An 18322-nucleotide genomic window follows, 5' to 3' on the forward strand; every position below is an offset into this window, starting at 1 on the left:
CGCCAGCATCACTTCCAGCCACCACCGCCGTCGCCGAGCCACCGGGATCAGTTCCCGACGCCGCTACCGAGCCAGAGAAGGCGGACGAGGAGGGGGACAAGGAGGACGCGCTGCTGGACCACGCGCAGGCCCTGATTTCGCCGGTCGTCGGGCAGGAGGCCGACCCCAGCCGGCGGCTGATACACACCCTCGCCACCATCTGCGACGTCCAGGAGGCTACAGGGGCATCACGGGGCTAGACGCGGCTCCGCAGTCGCCGTCGTCTCCTCCCCCTCCCACCTCGATCTCGCCCACCGCCTCCCGATCCGGGCAGATCTCGCGCCGGCGGCCATGGAGAACCTGATCTCGCTCGTCAAAAAGCTGCAGTGGGCCTGCACTGCCCTCGGCGACCACGGCGACGAGAGCACCCTCCCCACCCTCTGGGACTCGCTGCCGTCCATCGCCGTTGTCGAAGGCCAGGTGCGTGCCCCATTCCCTTCAATCTCTCTCGGCCGGATCTAGTGCTGGTGCCTCAGCTGCGCACGGTGTGGATCTCGCGAGCTGCCGGTAGAACCGCGCGATTCTAGTTGCGGAGATGCGGTTTAGCTATGCTTGGATCTGCGGTTACCGTAGCTAGAATTGGGACACGCTACTACTTCTTTTTTTTTGAATCTGTTAGTTTCATTGTGCCTAGCTTGCCCACATGACCAGCGATTGTCTAGCTCCAACTCTCCAAGCTAGATACTACTACTTTGGATCAACTAGAGGTGTAGGTGCGTGAGGTTCGCATAAAGGGAACCAAGCAATTTTGTGTGGACTCAGGCTGTTAACCAGTAGTTCACGTTTATTTGAGCACCCGAGTGGGTACATGGTTCTGTATTTTGACGTCTGAACTCCTCTGATCATTTGATAGAGTTCGGGCAAATCTTCAGTGCTGGAGAGCGTTGTTGGGAAGGATTTCCTGCCCAGGGGTTCAGGTATGGTTATACAAGCAAGAGCTCAGGTTTGGGGTGCTATGAGTACGTTTCTTAATTCGATACATTTATCTTTTTGTTTGAATCTGTTCTGCAGGCATCGTCACCCGTCGCCCCCTGGTTCTGCAGCTACATAGGATTGATGGAACTAGAGAGTATGCGGAGTTCTTGCATCAACCCAGGAAAAGATACACAGATTTCGGTAATTCCTCTAATTTTCTTCTTATTTTCAAGCTTTATGATGCTGATATTAGGGTTAAATGCATGGCCAAGGAGCCATCATCGTAGTATTGAACTATACATTGGCATGTGTGGTATGCAGTTGAGTATGTGAGCCTTGCCATTGTTGACAGAATTCTCTGTCTGGTGCTATTTTCTGTTCATTTTGGTTTAGCTTATCTCGATGCCACTCAGCACATGACGACATTTGTATCGTTGCAGCCGAAGTGAGGAAGGAGATAGCTGATGAAACTGACAGAGAAACTGGTCGTTCCAAGGGAATATCATCTGCATCTATTTTTCGAATGGATGATTACACTAAAAATGATTGTTATGTAGTGCCCTGTAATAATACAAAGTATATGTCTGGAAGTGCGCATAGGAGAAAATAGGTAGTTCATTGTATATAAAATAATAGATGTGCTCTTCTTTTTGTAACTTTACCTTCTTCCGTCCAAAAAGTTTCATCATATAATACAAAGCCTATGTTTAGAGAAAAATGAATCGGCAGATTTTGCATCAGTAAAATCTTAAGCTTTAAGTTGGATTACACCTGCATCACATTCAGAAGTTCAAAAACTTTTGTTATGATTTCTGCAATTTGGTTCCCGCTGTGTGAAGTTCTCTGCGAATGTTCACTTTTCGATATGAGAAAAGTTCATTACTTGTTTCTATAAGGATGTCTTTTCGAAAAAATACTACATGAAATATATGCATTTGCTGTTGATGTATGTCTAATAGGAAAATAACTCAAGTTCACCTTTTGCATTGACAAAGTTCACTTTTATATTTCCAGGAGATCGGGGAGCACAAGGTCATTCTTGATTTGTTGCCGTGCATGTGGAGTCTAGGAGCAGTTCAGCTGTGGGATCCCACTGGTTGCCGGTGCGGGAGTTCACAAGTAAGATAAGAAACAGTATGTTTCTATGTTTTTTGTGATCGTTTTTGCAGCCAACTAATATTTTGCTGGCCTTGACTGCCTCGCTGCTGCTGGCTCGCTTGCTGATGCGAACGTATGCTGATATGAGCTGAAGTGTGCTGCTTCTGCAACCGATCTGAACTGGTGCGTTTAACTAAAGTCCACTTCTCTACTCTACTTTGATTCCTATTTCTTGCTGATAATTGAAGTACACAAATGTGTTGTTGATTTGTTTCTGATAGAAAAAATGGAAGTTCAGTTTGGTACAGTGATGTAGGATATTTTGTTAGTATACTTCTTTGTGAAGAAAGAAGTCCACTAGATGTACATAGAGAACATCATTTCTGAGTTAGTTTATGTTATAGTCCACCATCCATACCATGGTGTTTCATACTTTCCCGAGAAAAAAGTTCGTTTCATTTTTATTTGAAATACCACTAAATGATCGTAGTAAGTAACTTGGTGTAGCATGAAGTTCACCTTTTGTTGTTGCCAGAAATCTCTGGACAAGCATATACATCAGGGGAGTGCACTACATAAATCCGGGCTGTTCACTCTGTGTGATAAAATTTTAGAATGTTAAAGTAAATCATTGCACTTGCGCATCCCTGCAGTATGGACACAAATAGGTATAGTTGTGACAAAGTTTCTAAGAAGTTGCTGATGAGTTTGTGTGCTAGAACCTGAAGGAAATCAAATGTTAGGCCTAGTTTGGTAGTAAAGTATTTTAGTTTTCCTAGCACTGAGATGATCCCAAAATAGAAGTGCATACTCTCGAGTTTTAGTTTTGGTCCTGAAGTGCACCTTGTCTGTTGCTGAAGTTCATTTTTCTTTCTCAGTAAATTGGTATATGTTGTCAAATATTTCACTATGCCAGAGCTAGAAGCTCATTAAAAATATGATAAGTCCAGTTAAAAAAATCATAGATTGCAGTTAAAAAGAAGTCCAACACAAGCTAGAGTTAATTGCAATTCATGGTAACCCACAGTCGTCCAACTCATGTTTGTCATTTCCTGTTTATTTCTTAGTTTGTCTCCCAACAAGCATTTGCATGCCATTACTTCATACAGCCCTTTCATCCATGTATGTATAACCTAGTCTGTTAGTAAAACCAAGTGCATAAACGGATGTATATAATGGTATGAAACGATGATGGACACTGAATGTGAGAAACAGAGCAGTGTACACCCACTTTTTTTTGACCTGGAATAGAAGTTCTATTTACTGTAAAAAATTGTGGAAAAATAGGAAGTTCACTAGTTAAGCTACAGCGGTTCTTTATTTGAGAAGTTTGTGAAGCTCATTTCTATTAATTTGCGAAGTTCACATCTACTGCTATTTTCATTTTTTTCTCGCCTAGGAGTTCAACTATTCATTTATATGTTGATGTATGCCTGACAACATGTTACTTCTACAATAAAAAATTCAGGGGATTCGCCTTTTCCTGTCCTAAAGTTCATTCTATTTTGGCAGGAAGTTAGTTTGCGTTTGCGCAATACTCGAGCAGCTACAGGATGCCGGCGATATTCTCTCAGGAGCATTGCCAGGACGAATGCAGTATTGCTGAAGTTCATTTCTTCTAATCCTTGTAGTTCACTTCCTCTAATTCATGAAGTTTACATCTCTTGCTACTTGTTATTTAGTTCATCCATTTGGTTTAGATATGCACTTGTTTATTTAGTTCCTTGTGAAAGTCAATTTTTTGTCGAAGTTCAGTTTTATTGGTGGGAGAGTTCACTTTATTTTTTAGAAGTTCAATTGTTATAGTGCAAATATTCATTTCTTCCAGCAAAAAAGGTTCTAATTCACCCACGAGGGAAAAAGTTCGCATTTTGTTGTCACAAAGTTCACTATTTTCAAATCTGGAAGTTCGCTTCTGTTGCTAATTTTTATTGTACTTCTATATGGTGTGTGGTACTAACTAAATTACCCTCAGTTCATGTCACTTGCGGTACTTCTACATGGTGTGTGCTCCCACACAGCGCCGCCTCGCCCTTCAACGCAGGTAATGGCCTCAGGCACTGGAGCCTTGTGCCTCTACTTTGATTCCATGTCAAACCTTCTCTGTTGTTGTATTCGGTGCCATCTGAAGTTCAGATCTTAGGAAGTTCGGTTTGTACAAAAATGCATAGTGTACTTTGTCCATAAAAAAGAAATTCATTTTCTTGTGAATTATGTGGGAGTGTAATTAGTCATGGAATTGGAAAAATTCTTGCCAGGAAGTTCAGACTGTACACATGTTGTAGAGCATGCATTTATTCTTCCTACTGCATTTTTTTCAAAAACTGAGTATTAGATTCAATGGCATTTTAACTGTGTGGTTGTGTAATGTTTATTTATTCTATATTATGGAGGATTCAACTCTAAAGTTATTGCAGGCAGTGCACTTATCCAAAATCTAGTAGTTAATTGTATGAGAAAATAGAGGGAGGAAATATCCCTGAGAAGCCCATTTGATTGGAGAATCATTTCAAAATAGAAACAACTTTACGGTCATTCAAACTAGAAATATCCCTGTCCGCTTGTTTTTATATTTGGATACCTTTTCCGTTGAATTTATACTGCTGCATGTCCCATCCGATCGTGTGATTAATTTCTTCAGGGTGTTTACTTTTCTTATATTTGGATCCACTTTTCTGTAAAATTTATGCTGCTTGCATGCTATTTTACAGAGAACTAAATAGAAAGTATATGCCTGGAAGTGCACATAGGAGAAAATAGGCAGTTCTTTTTATATAAAATAATGTAAGTGTGCTACTTTTCTTATATTTAGGTTGTCTTCAGCGGGAACAGCCTGCATATAAATTCACTTCTTATCACATTGATATTTTCCTAATCCCTGCATGTGCACTCTTGTTCCATAGCAGTCCACGGTGTCAGTGATGATCGGCAGTCCACATTGCATCAAACCAAGAAGTCAATCTGAAAAGAGGTAATTTTTTTCTAAATTATTAGAGAATGCACTTTGTTTGTCCCTAAGCTCGCATCTTCTATCTAGGAAAGTTCAGTGTGTATACACCTAGTTGTGAAGTTCACTTTATATTTTTTAGTTGACCTGAGCTTGTACGTGTATGGTTATGAACTTGCGTATTTTTTAGTTCTTTGTTTTTTATGGAAAAAATGAATCAAGCATGGGCAAAACACGGTACAAGTATGTGCTGATGCGTGTCTGGCTATAAAAAGTAGAAGTTCCTTTTGTTTACAAAGAAAGTTTATGTTTCATTTTGTACATGCTCACTACTGTCGGTTCATCTAGAAAAAAATAGCTTTTCCATGTGTACACATAAAATCAATTCATGTGTGCTTTATTTGTTGTTTGCTTTGGAGAAGTTCACTAATTTGTTTTTGGAAAGTTCACTCTTATGCGGTTAGCTATATCTATGGGTAAGTGTCGATGGTACAGACATAGAAAACTAGAAGTTCGGATTTAATTGTGGAGCAGTGCAGTTCACATGGGCGTTGGCGAACATCCGTCGGCGCACCTACCTCCGCATCGGCGTTGGTGAACATCAGTGCACACCAAGTTCCTCGTCAGGCTGAGATGTTTTTGCAACTGACTGGCTATGAAGTTCACATCTCTTTTTAGGGTAAGTTCACTGCGTGAGGGGAAAGACGTTCAGTTAAACACTACAGTAGCTAATATGTTGTGGTACAGTTCATCATTGGTCATGATATGCTGTTGGATGCTGCTGATGTATTAGCTATCGTGCAGTTTCCATTGATGCATTAGCTGCTGTAAGCTACTATCGATGTTCATGTTTGGATTTTACCCCTTCTGGTTTGATGTTAATGCTTAGTTATTTACCAAGATGCGGATATAGAATTTCACTATTGTTTTTTTGGGAAGTTCGCTTAGTATATGATCTGAACTGAGCTGTTGCTTTCTTCGTTAGTCATGGCCATGCAGGGAGTTAGCTTCATCTCTAGAAGAAGTTCATTGTGGGTTGAAAAGAGCACTGGCATGGACTCCTGCAAGCACAGCTCTAGACTTCCGTGAGTGATAGTGTGGTCTTCACGAGCATTGTCGTTGCCGCTGCTGCTTCAAGCGAGATGGTGTCTGGTTAATCTCTTTGAACCTCTCTGAACTTCTTTGATTTTCTCTGTTTTATGCAGCCAATTTAATTGGATAGCTTTTTCTTCACTGCAATTCTTGAGAAAGGAGAGATAGGAGAACCACAGTACTTTGTTCTTATGCCCTAGGTGACATCAAGCCTTATAATTATGCAGATTGGAATAGATAAAATTGCATATCCAAATTCTCTTATAATACAAATATTTGGTTTACAAGCATGTATTCTTGTAAGGTGGTAATCAACCTGATGTAGTTCTTTTCCTATTGCAGTTTCATGTGTGATGGTGATAGTTCGGAATAAGAAAAGTGATCGTTTTCCTGTGAGCTCGCCGCTGCTGCAAGCTCGACCAAGTGCGATTTGCCCATGCCATCAGCACTTAGTAGTTCAGCCTTTACAGCGTAGCTGTACCTTGTGGAAGCACGCGTTGACCTCGGTGTGCTGGAGCTGTGAAGTTCAGGGGGCAGATTTGTGAAGTCCAGAGACCAATAGCTATGTAGTTTAGAGAGCTCAATTTGTTATTTTGGTTGAGACATTGGATTAGCGTTGTGAACATGATTTGTGCTACTGTTATTTTGTTTCTCTTGTCCTGCTTGTGGTTTGGCGACTTTGAGGGTGAATGGAAGTGGACAATTGTATAAAATGTATAAACTGATGCAGTTCATTTTATGTAAAATGCGAGTTCACTTTTTCAGTCCAAAAAGACAGTCTTTGTTGGGAAGTTCGTTTAGTATGTACGAGAAATTCTCCTTTTGTTGGCATCGAGCTTTGACTCATTGACAAATAAAAGTTCAGATCTGTATCCAGAGAAGTGCAGATGCGACGGAAGTTCGCTATATTTTCTGAAGTTCACTTCAAACTAGACTAAAGTTTCGAAAGTTCGCCCTGTACAATATTGAAGTCCGTCGGGAAGTTCAGATTCAGGGGAGAAGAAGTTCACATCCACAGAAGTTCGCTATAATTTTATTACATGCCTGAAACTTTTATACCGCGATCGGAAGTTCACTAACAGATATAAGGAAGTTCACTTCTATATTCGCGCACCTCATGCACTCTGTTTTCCTGGACGGAAATCATACGCATAGAAATCGTCCGTACAACCACCGATTACGCAAATCGACTAACTCAACGTACAATTAGCACTAATATCACTCTACTAATACTCCAACATATCGCAATGCCACACATAATCAATCTAGATGAGCCAATTTCGAAATGTTCTTGTGTCAGCGTTATCTTCACTTTTATGTATTTCTGAAATTAAACTAAAACCATTTAGAATTTGGACAAATATTAAACATGAAAAAGATTCGCCTAATCAATATCTTTTCAACACAATATCATTTGGAACATTTCGATAAGAGGTTCGGAAATAAGCCCCAAAAACAGTTCGAAAAACCGAGAAGTTCGAAAAACGTAATCACGTATTTTCAAATCTGCTCTTAAACTATAAAGAATTTAGAAAAGTGTTCTTCATGAAAAAGGTGCGCCTAGTCAGCACCTTTCCAACGGCATATCATACGCATCATTCCAATAAACGGTTTGAAAACTGGAACCCCAAAACTGTACAAAAATAGAGAAATCCGTGAAAACGTTGTTTTGTATATTTCAAATTAGTTTTAATCAATATAGAATTTGGGAAAACAATGAACACGAAAAAGTTGCGAAATTTCCGTGCGAATCCAACGGTATATTATACGCATCAATCCGATAAGCAGTTTGAAAATCATCATGAAAATACCGTCCGCACGAACATGCAATTCTGGTATTCCGTCGAGAAGTTCACTAGGAAAACACGCGGAAGTTCAGAAAGGGTTCGAGAATAGTTATTCTCGAACCGGTTCGAGAATAGCAGACCTATATATATATATATATATATATATATATATATATATATATATATATATATATATGGGAAATAGCCAGCTAACCACGTGGCTAGCTGTGCACGTCCATCCTGCCATTGGATCATCCTATAGACTATTTTCCACCGTAGATGATTTTAACGCCGTTCTCTTGCCGTTAATCGTCCCCCATGCAAACGAACACCACGCGTAGACATCTTTCCCCACTAGAAAACAAAAAAGGGGCAGGGATCATATCCCCACCCACGCGTGCCGTGCACTCATCCCCTCGCTGCTCCGCAGTGGTTGCCGCCGACTGACCAGAAATCCCGCCACCGCATCCACTAGATCTTCGGCGACGCGTCCTGGCCCAACCACCGCCACCCGGACCTGGAGCTCCACACGGAAACGCGGGCGCTGCTGCCGGCTGGGCACTCCCGTCATCCAGTGATTCTCATCATCCCGTGATTCCAGCCGGCTCCGGCATGGCCGACTACCTGCACTTCTTCCGCGCGTCCGGCAGTGGCGATCAACGCGGCTGGTGCTAGGCGGGAGCGCGATGCAGAATCCACTGGGCCGAACCAGGGCCCGGGCAGACCTGGTTTCTGGGCGGCGCGATGCTATCCTCAGTCATGGTGGCGTGATGGTGGAGGTCAGGTGACGGCGCAGGGTGGCTGTGGCATTCCCCCTGCTGTGAAGGATTCCATTGATTTTTGTACTGATTGATCCACACGTTTTTTAGTCCAGATCTAGATCTCTTGGATTTCTCTCTCATGTTCTTGGATCTCTTGGATTTCTCTCTCTGACAGTGGTGAACTCGCGAGGCAGAGATGGAGGAGACCCGCGCGCCCGGTGGCGGGCTGCCGGCGGCATTGCGGGGGGCATCCTCCTCACATCTCCCTTTCTTTTCCTCAGCAAAATCCCTGCTTTTTTTGCTTTGGCCCATCGGATTTGGTCCTCCAAACCCCTTTCTCCGGCGAGCTTTCAAAAGTGCTTTGATTCCTTCTCCTGGGTTGGCCAAGCGGGTCAGTTTTTTCACTTTTGCTGCCGCTGGCATCACCAAGAGCACACAGTCAACGACCAAAAAAATCACAATTCCAAAGATTGTGTCCCTTCTTTAGTGTCTTGGTGTTGTGTCTCAAATCTCGTATGGTTTTTTTCTTCAAGCAATATTCTGCTCGTTCTTGATGCTTGGTGGTTGCTGCAAAATAAAAAGCTATGTGTGCTAATTTGAAGAATTTCTGCGCCTGAATAAAACTTCTGTTGAGCATGGTTATATTTTATGAATTTCTATTTGTTCTTTAAAGTCTGGAATCTGTGTTCAGGCGTAAAGTTTCTGTAACACAGGCATGTTCTTGCTTTGATTGCCTTGAGTTTTTGCAATTTGCTTGTCATTTTCTTGCCCAAGATTTTGGAGGACGTGATTGGGTTGCCACTTGGGATCTCACCGGAGATTTTTTTGAGATTTTTTTGCAGTTGAGATCGAATGATTCAGGTTAACGCAGGAGAAGAGGCGGATAATTGTGGTTAGGCGAGGATGCTGGGACACCGAACCATGCCTAGGGGACGCACGACATCAGCTCAGGGGAAGTGTGCCGGCGATTGACGCAACACGCCAGGAGGCCGATGGGAGGAGACACCAGCGGGCGTACGCGCAGGAGCCGTGCCATCCTCCCCTACCGCCACCGCCATCTCCAAGCCGAGCTCCATGCCCCGTCCCGGTCAGTGTCTCCACTTCAGCCGCAGCATCGGCATCCCACAACTCCTCGTCGGCATGACCCAAGCCTCTACATGATTCATGTATTCATTGTAATTATTTTTCCTCTTGAAATTGTAGTTTTTTTCCTCCTGAGATTAGCTAGTTAGCCTCTGTAAGTTGTGTAATTCTTTCTAGAGTTGCTGAGCGGTTAGTGTGGTGGAGATAATAATGCCATTATTGTTATTTAGCTCGTGATGTAAATGCCTATTATGTGTCGAAGTCGATCAAGTCTCCAGATAATAATGCCATTATTGTTATTTAGCTCGTGATGTAAATGCCTATTATGTGTCGAATTACTTAAGCAGCGTTCAATAAATGAAAGCAAAACTCTGTTGCACAATAGAACCAAGGACTCTTGATGTACTTTCTTTTTTGTTGATGTTGTGCTGCTGCCGCTACGCCACAGAGCCTAGGGATTCTCGATGTGCTTATGTTTTTTTATTGTTGTTGTGCTGCTAGCTGCACTTTTGGATGTTTCATGTGAGTGCTGCCGAGCAGCACAACAACGGAGTTGGGCTAACGGACGTCAATATGCACAAATCACTGAGCAGGATCAGACGGCCAGAGCAGCGTGCGTAGCTAGCCCCCATGTTAGAAAATCCGCGTCGATATATATATATATATATAATGAATGAACGTATACAACTTCTAGTAGCGTACAAATATATGCAACTTTTATTTTTGAATGAAAAAATGAAATAAAAGGGGGTCGGTGGCGGGGGGGGGGGGGGGGGTGCTGCACCCCTCAAACCCTAAAGCAGCAGGGTTGTGCGCACGCCACGTAGAGGGCCTTTTGTCGCGGGTGGTAATACCGCCCGCGACAAAAGGGCCTGTCCCCTGCGCGCCCCGCGCCTGCCACGTGGTGGGCTATATGTCGCGGGTGGTAAGCGACCCGCGACAAAAGGTCGACCTTTTATCGCACCTCTTTTGTCGCGGATGGCCACCCGCGACAAAAGGCTCTTACAACACGGAACAAAAGCCATGTTTTCCACTAGTGTAAAACAATGTTACCTTAGTCGTTTCTTTTTTTTAAAAAAAAAGAACCCACGATAGTGTTTTGAAATCCTAGCCTCAATTATATTTTTGTTACTAATAACTTAAATTATGGTTGTTTTCCTTTAAATAAACTCAACACAGATGGCAACGAATCGTTGGAGCCATAATGAGACCGGCCCAAATGGTAAGTGAGAATCGGTCTATTAATTCCCATTCATCCACCCAGCATTACCATCCCTCAAAAAAAAAACCCACCCAGCATTACCGCGATTTTGAAAATTCAAACAACGCAGTAGAAGGCAAGTCCTCGGAAGGAAAGCGGAGGAGGAGATTTCGGCGTGTGTAGCTCGGAACAGCCACGACGCGCTCAGGTGGAGGCGACGACTGCGGCGAGAGGAGGTCGTGGCACGGCGAGCTCATCTGCCCCTGCCCGTTGCGCATATTCCCGCCCATTCCGCCATTTTCCAAAACCATCCCCATGTAAGCCTCCTCAAATACTCAACCGCCTCGCCGATCTCACAAGCACAACACCCACCACCCTGCCAAAAACCCTAGCCCACGCAGCCCACCCCCCGACCTGCTATCTCGTCCACGTCAATGGAACCGCCGGCGACCGAGCCGAGGCGCTCCACGCGGCGGCCGCGCACGAAACCGGCCTACGCCGACGCCGAGATCGTCGAACGCGGCGGCAAGCGCCGGCGCAGAGCCCGTGGGAAGGGCAAGCCGAAACAGCCCGCGATGGTGGTGGAAGCGGGTGGCGCGATCGACCACGACGACGACGACATCTGCGCGTCGGAGCCGGACGAGGAGCAGCTGCGGCTGGCGGAAGAGGAGGAGGAGGAGGCCGCCGCGCTCGAGGCGGAGGAGCAGGCCAATGCGCAGAAGCTTGGCGCCAGGAAGAGGAGGGCGGCGGTGCGGCCGAGCGCCACGCAGGAGCAGGAGCAGGAGGACGCCTCGGAGTCGGAGGACCACTTCGTGGGCGACCCGATGCCTGATGACGAGGCGTGGCGGCGGTGGCCGGAGAGGTACAAATCCGAGGTAATACGGAGCCCATCTCAATCTCTAGACCGTAGGCGCCACCTTTGGAAACTATGACGACTGATGAAACATCCTTCTACGTGTTGTTTGCCTCAGGATTCTGACGATCTAGAAGTTACTCAGAGGTATGGCTTGTTGCTGCACCTGTGTCTTTCACCTTGTTGTACTTACTGTAATTAAGAAAGATCAAGATTCATTGTATACGATCGCCTTGACACGTACGTAAACCAAAATATATGTCTCTGCAGGTCGGACGGGGAGCAGGAAAACAGCGCCCTGTGCCACTACACATCTGCTCGTGTGGACAATATGGATTTTGACCTTGGTGACGATGTGTACATCCGGGTAAACAACCGTGATCACCTAGCTAGCTACTTTCAGTTGCAGTAGTGTGTAGTATCATTGATTGATTGATGTGGTTTTCCTTCTGCTAGAGCGTTTCTATAGCGTACTGAGATAGATGCCTATCTAGAACAGTTTAATTTGGAATTTGGGATGCCATATTTTGTTATGATGGTTTTTGTTTTTGAGTAGTTTCTGTTATGATAATTTTAAAAAATTGTTGTACAGGCTGTTTTATGTTTCGGGTATGTTGCTAACTTCTGCCAGACACTCAATTAGAATGTGCTCACCTGGTGCTTGCATGTAAACTAGCAGTTCTCTTGTAGCAATTCAGTAATGTAATATACAGGGCTGGATTTAGTTTGCTAAACTGTGTTTGATCATTTTAATGAAGATACATGAATGCAAATCAAGTTCTGCATTTGATAACTGAACCATCAAGGCACATGTTTCATCTAGTACACTAGGACTACAGTTTTGTCTGCTCGCCCTTTTAGCAAGAGGGTTTCTAGTTTGCACCAAAAGAATAAACATATGTGTAATCATATTATTGCTTTTTTGAGTGGCTGCAGGCTGCTCCCGGTGAGAAAGATTACATTGGCAGGATTACAGAATTTTTTCAAGGAGTTGACCATGGGTCTTATTTCTCTTGCCGCTGGTTTTTCCGTGTGGCTGATACGGTACGTCTTAAGCAGGCTGTTTTCTTCTTCTTCTTTTGATGGCAATTCAGCATGTGTCTAAGAAAAAAAATTGCAGGTCATCACTGAGAAGTTGCTGAAGGTTGGTGATCATGAGCATGATGATAAGCGGGTTTTTCTTTCAGAGCAAAAGGATGATAACAAGATCGAGTCTATCATCTCGAAAGTAAATATTACTTATGTTGGCCCAAATGTAAGTGCTTCGCTCATTCTTTCAATTTAATGAATTTGAACCACATACTAATTTTTTGCTGATCTCTATATGTTGCATTATGGTGAAACAACTACAGGTGGCCCCGCAGGACAAAGCTCAGCTTATAGCACAGTCAGATTTGTATTATGACATGTCTTATTCGGAAGCATATTCCACATTTTCTAATATGCCAGCAGGTAATCACCATAGACTTGTATGGTCTGATTATAATTTTTTTATTAAAATAGTATAATACGTAATGATTTTGATATGTCCCTGAAGTACATTAGGAAAACTAAAAATTCATAAATAGTGTGTACCATGATACTTTTTTTTTGAACCAAGTACCATGATACTAAGAATGGTACAATACAGTAATGATTTTGATGGATCCCTGAAATACAGTAATGTTTGTTGATGAGTTAATTCTTTTGTAGAAAATATTGGCGCAACAGGCAGTGAAACAACATCAGATATTTCTTGTGATGATGATTTCTCTTCTAAGGAAAAAGTGATTGCCGACTTTGCGGCACCACCTGATGCACAAACGGGAACAGCAACACTGCTGGACCTATACTCTGGATGTGGTGCAATGTCAACTGGTCTTTGCATGGGTGCAACATTGTTTGGCTTAAAATTCAATAGAGTAAGTCTTCTGGTTAGGATGTGTTAGGACTTCCTATGGCCTTGAAGGTACTCTAATTTACAATCTAAATATCAATGTCTTGTGCAGAAATGGGCTGTAGACATGAACCCACATGCTTGCAGCAGTCTAAGGCATAACCACCCACGTACAGAGGTAGGTACTAACTACAATTGGCACTGGATTAAATTCTTTGCTTTATTAACCTGGCATACTTGTATTATTTTATCTCTAATTTGTAGGTACGAAATGAGAAGGCCGAGAATTATCTGTCCCTCCTTCAGGAATGGGAAGCACTTTGCAAGGCATATGACGTCTATAATAGCAATTTTCTACCACGGACTTTGAACGATGATGAAGTTGATGTTAATGTACCTCTCTCAGAGGGTACATTTGAGGTAGAGAAGTTTGTTGATATATGCTATGGTGATCCAAATAGCACTGGAAAAGATGGCTTGTGTTTTAAGGTACTGCAGACTTGATTGTTCAAAGTTCCTATTTGTGCAATTATTTTGTATTTCAGTGTTACTTTTATTCTTTCTCTTGAATGTTTAATGATGTACTCGTTAATTTATATAGGTACGGTGGAAAACGTATGATTCTAGTCATGATAGCTGGGAGCCACTTGATGGCCTTAGGTTGGTATCTTCTTCATTGTATTGCTCTTTATTTTGTTTTGTCAATAGTATCTTACCCTAGTTAACATTTCAGAGATTCTCCGGAATGTATTAAAGAATTCGTTGAGAGTGGTTATAGGGAATCCATTTTACCCTTGCCTGTAAGTACATCCCTCCTTGTTCGTTTTGGGATCTTGTTCTTGTGCTACCTATTAATGTATTTCTAATTCCGAAGGGCCATGTGGATGTTATCTGTGGAGGTCCTCCGTGTCAAGGAGTTAGTGGACTAAACAGACATAGGAAGCACAAAGATCCGCTGACGGATGAAAGAAACCAACAGCTAGTTGTGTTTATGAACATTGTAAACTACCTTAGACCCAAGTATGTTCTCATGGAGAACGTCGTAGATATTCTGAAATTTGCAGATGGGTTTCTCGGGCGGTATGCGTTGAGTCGGCTTGTAGCCATGAATTACCAAGCTAGACTTGGGATGATGGTTGCCGGATGTTACGGGCTACCACAGTTCAGAATGCGAGCCTTTCTTTGGGGAGCTCTTCCTTTAGTGGTATCTCTCTTTTCTATGCTCTTTTTTACCTTGTAGCGCTCTTGCTAAGGTTTATCTGAAAATGTAGGTACTTCCAAAGTTTCCTCTTCCCATTCATGATGCCATTAGTCGAGGACAACAAGTGCCAACTAAATTTTCGGTACGAGAACACATTACTAACACAATGTTTTTTTTATTATTATATCTTGCTAAAATGATGTTCTGTTTTCAGCAATGTCTAGTTGCATGTGATGAAACTGAAGCTAAGAACGTGGAGGAAGCTCTTGTCCTAAGAGATGCGTTGTCGGATTTACCAAAGGTTAGCACTGATTGACTTCCTTGCATACTCAATTATTTTTTGAGTATTGCCTCTACATTTGTGGACTTCTCTCTTGCTATAAATTATATTGTTTTTCTGTAGGTTGGAAACGATCAACCTAATGATGTGATGCCTTATAATAGTAGGCCCATAACTGAATTCCAGCGCTATATCCGACTCAACCGTAAAGGTAAACCCACATATTGTGACATGTTGATGTTTAAAATTAATATGAACAAGTAGTTTTATGTTTTTGTAATGGATTTTCTGTTCATTTCTTATCTCTTTCATTGTATATGCAGAGTCATGTTTTTCGTGTATTTCAGTCATACTGTTAACTTTTTATCCCTTTCTTTGCATGTGGCATAGTCCATTTTTCTTGTATTTTCAGCTATGTTGGTGGTTCAATGATGTCACCTTGCCATAGTTTCCATCATTTTTTGTGTTTGGAGTGACTTCTTGATTACTGTGAGTTACTTTATGACATGCTGAGTTACTTGGCTCTGTTATTCACTTTAAGCCATGATGGATGACTCGCTTGGAGATGCCACTCCTAAGAAAGTTCAGCTATTTGATCATCAGCCGCTTCAGTTGAATAAGGATGATTACGAACGTGTGCGATGCATTCCCAAAAAAAAGGCAAGCTAAGGCAGAACATGTGTCATTATCTTTATCTTTTTGCCCTATCCTGTAATTCTTTTTTAAGATCATCTATCCTGTAATTCTAAGCATTAGTTTTATGCCAGGGGGCCAACTTCCGTGATCTGAAAGGTGTGCGGGTTGGGAAAAACAAGAAAGTTGAGTTTGATCCAGATATTCCTCGTGTATATCTGTCTTCCGGGAAACCATTGGTATTTAAAATCAGTCTGTGTGGTTCAATCAGCTTTAATAGTGTTTCTATTTCCCATGTTTTAATCAACCTTGCTTCTCTTGTAGGTCCCTGATTATGCAATGACCTTCATGAAGGGGAAGTCATTTAAGTACGTATGCTGACTGAATATCCTCATGTAATATTCCTAGAACTCCACCAATAATCCTTGTTGTCTTGCTCTGCAGACCATTTGGACGCCTGTGGTTGGATGAAACTGTGTCAACCGTTGTGACGAGAGCCGAGCCTCACAACCAAGTAAGATCTTGACAAAATTTATGGTGCTTTTATGATTCTTTGATAACCTGCCAATATATTTTGTTTGACGGGTTTCGCATGCAGGCTATATTGCATCCGAATCAGGACAGAGTTTTGACTGTTCGCGAAAACGCAAGGCTGCAGGGCTTCCCAGATTACTACAAGCTGGATGGCCCCATAAAACAGAAGTAAGTTGATCTAACTTGACATCAACTGTAGTTTTGGATGAAACAAATTCTCTGAACCTTGTTTATTGTGAAGCTGATTCTTTACTTTTACGGGAATTATGAAACTGATCCGGTTGCGTTGCGTGTGTACTTTTGTTGCAGATATATCCAAGTTGGGAACGCTGTTGCTATCCCTGTTGCTAGGGCTCTGGGGTATTCCCTTGCACAGGCCTACCAGCAGCGTGAGTTCGATGGAGACCAGCGTCCCCTGTTCAAACTGCCTGGAAATTTCATTCCTGTGGCCGCAAGATTGCCCCGAGGAAATTCTGGAGACCCAGCAGTAGTTGAGGAAGAATAGATTCTTTTTTTATTCGGATCATATACTTGCTTTCCAAACGTTTTATTGTTTCTGGAACACTGTTCTGGACAGATCATGTCCGTTGCTTGTAACCAAGTTCATTTATTTCCGATTGCTACTATTCATTCAAATTTTGATAGAGAAGAAACGGAAGGATGGCCTTCTTTATAAGTGTCATGTATGTTTTTGTTTTGTTATCTTCTGGAGGCACATTTATGACTGAATCTGATTCTGAAACTTTTGCTATGTGCCTCACGTCTATTAGTCAGTATTCTCTGAATTTGTTTGAGCTCAGTACTAAGCTACTTCACCATTAGCGATGCAACATTTCTAGATTCCTGAATCTGAAACTCGCTTCTGAAGATATGTGATATTTGCACCAGGTCAATTAGCCAATATTCTCTAAATTTTCTTGAGTTCTGCTTTCTTACTAAGGCACTTCCTCCTTAGTGGTGCAATATTTCTGCAGTGCTGCTACTGAATGTCCAATCTCTTGATAACTGTTTTAGTTGGGACATTGCCTTATATTACAGTGACATATCAACTTTGTTTTATTTTTAGACGATGTCTGACAGATGGTGGATGGGAGCCGGCGCCTGGGAGGCACGCTGGTGACCATGGCGACCCGGCTGAGGAGCGGTCATCACAGCCGAGCGGTTTTAGAGCCTTTTGATGGAGCAGCGCCGGCCGAGCTGCCGCTCCGTGACAAGCGGGCTTTCGCCGACACCCTTTCGATGCGAATGTAGACCATGAAGACGGCGATGCGTTCATCAGCGTCAGGCTTGCGCTCAATTTGTTGATGATGAGGGATACCTGGGGATGATGGGTATTGACTGACAGCGTCGTTGCCACGTTGGCGCTCAGACGATGCGGTGGACGTCGGAGGCCAAGAGGCCAAGACGCGCACCACGTTCTGCTCTGGAAGGCAGTGGCTTGGACAACGCATCATGCCTCTGCTCGAAGCAAAGCTTGCACAAGACAAGGGTCTCGTCTGAAACTGTTCTCATTTCTCTGTTTGTTCTTTCAGATTCTTATGTGAACTAAGGACCGGATTTTCACGAACAAGAAAATAAACAGCTGGGACAACAGCACAATGTGGTGGACATAAAATTAGCTTCTACACTCGTCGGCGGCGAGGACACAAGACAGGGGAAACAGAGCACACGCTACGATCTTGGTTTCAGAGTGTTCCTTTTCTCCAGAATATTCAGAGTTGTGTTGCTACACACTGTAAACCTGCTCTTTTACATTTAATAAACATATAAAAGTAAAAAAACAAGTAAATGTTTTTTGAGGCAACTTGTACGGAAAAAAGGACTCCATGCCAAGAGGCACCTAGAAAATGATTTGAGGTTATTTTTAGGTGAAAATGGCTTAAAGACATGAATGTTCATGCATGATAGGATTTTTTGTGATTTTTTCCAAACATTGTCAGATTATGTTTTCTTCGACAAACTCACACATTTGCCGTGAGTCCGCAAAGTATCAGGCTTACGATGCAAAAGCACTGCTGAAGA

General features: G+C 42.8%; 2 protein-coding genes and 1 long non-coding RNA gene across 4 annotated transcripts; all 3 read left to right on the top strand.

Annotated features, from left to right (window-relative positions):
* The first annotated feature begins 304 nt into the window (after nt 1-304).
* Nucleotides 305-1579, top strand: LOC127325797 (phragmoplastin DRP1A-like). The gene is made up of 4 exons (XM_051352616.2): nt 305-459; nt 893-956; nt 1051-1155; nt 1395-1579. The coding sequence occupies exons 1-4, from the start codon at nt 331-333 to the stop codon at nt 1562-1564; spliced, it is 468 nt and encodes a 155-aa protein (XP_051208576.2). The 5' UTR covers nt 305-330; the 3' UTR covers nt 1565-1579.
* A 1964-nt stretch (nt 1580-3543) lies between these two features.
* On the top strand, nt 3544-6837 carry LOC127325800 (uncharacterized). 2 transcript variants are annotated; one of them, XR_007867375.2, is made up of 4 exons: nt 3544-4096; nt 4959-5023; nt 5985-6151; nt 6434-6837. It is a non-coding gene; the product is annotated as an uncharacterized lncRNA (long non-coding RNA). The 2 variants fall into 2 exon arrangements; XR_007867374.2 differs by lacking the exons at nt 3544-4096; nt 4959-5023 and adding an exon at nt 5219-5678.
* A 4520-nt stretch (nt 6838-11357) lies between these two features.
* LOC127325795 (DNA (cytosine-5)-methyltransferase CMT1-like) lies at nt 11358-17042 on the top strand. Its single transcript, XM_071827056.1, has 23 exons — nt 11358-11798; nt 11895-11923; nt 12047-12143; nt 12369-12385; nt 12535-12598; nt 12713-12820; nt 12897-13031; nt 13129-13228; nt 13469-13677; nt 13765-13830; nt 13917-14141; nt 14254-14312; nt 14386-14452; nt 14527-14856; nt 14924-14995; nt 15068-15154; nt 15257-15344; nt 15675-15793; nt 15901-16005; nt 16091-16134; nt 16211-16280; nt 16365-16468; nt 16610-17042. Exons 1-23 carry the CDS (start codon nt 11358-11360, stop codon nt 16803-16805), a joined length of 2832 nt encoding a protein of 943 aa, XP_071683157.1. The 3' UTR covers nt 16806-17042.
* Nucleotides 17043-18322: the final 1280 nt, after the last annotated feature.

Source organism: Lolium perenne, chromosome 3, assembly GCF_019359855.2.
Source record: "Lolium perenne isolate Kyuss_39 chromosome 3, Kyuss_2.0, whole genome shotgun sequence".
Lineage (NCBI taxonomy): Eukaryota > Viridiplantae > Streptophyta > Magnoliopsida > Poales > Poaceae > Lolium > Lolium perenne.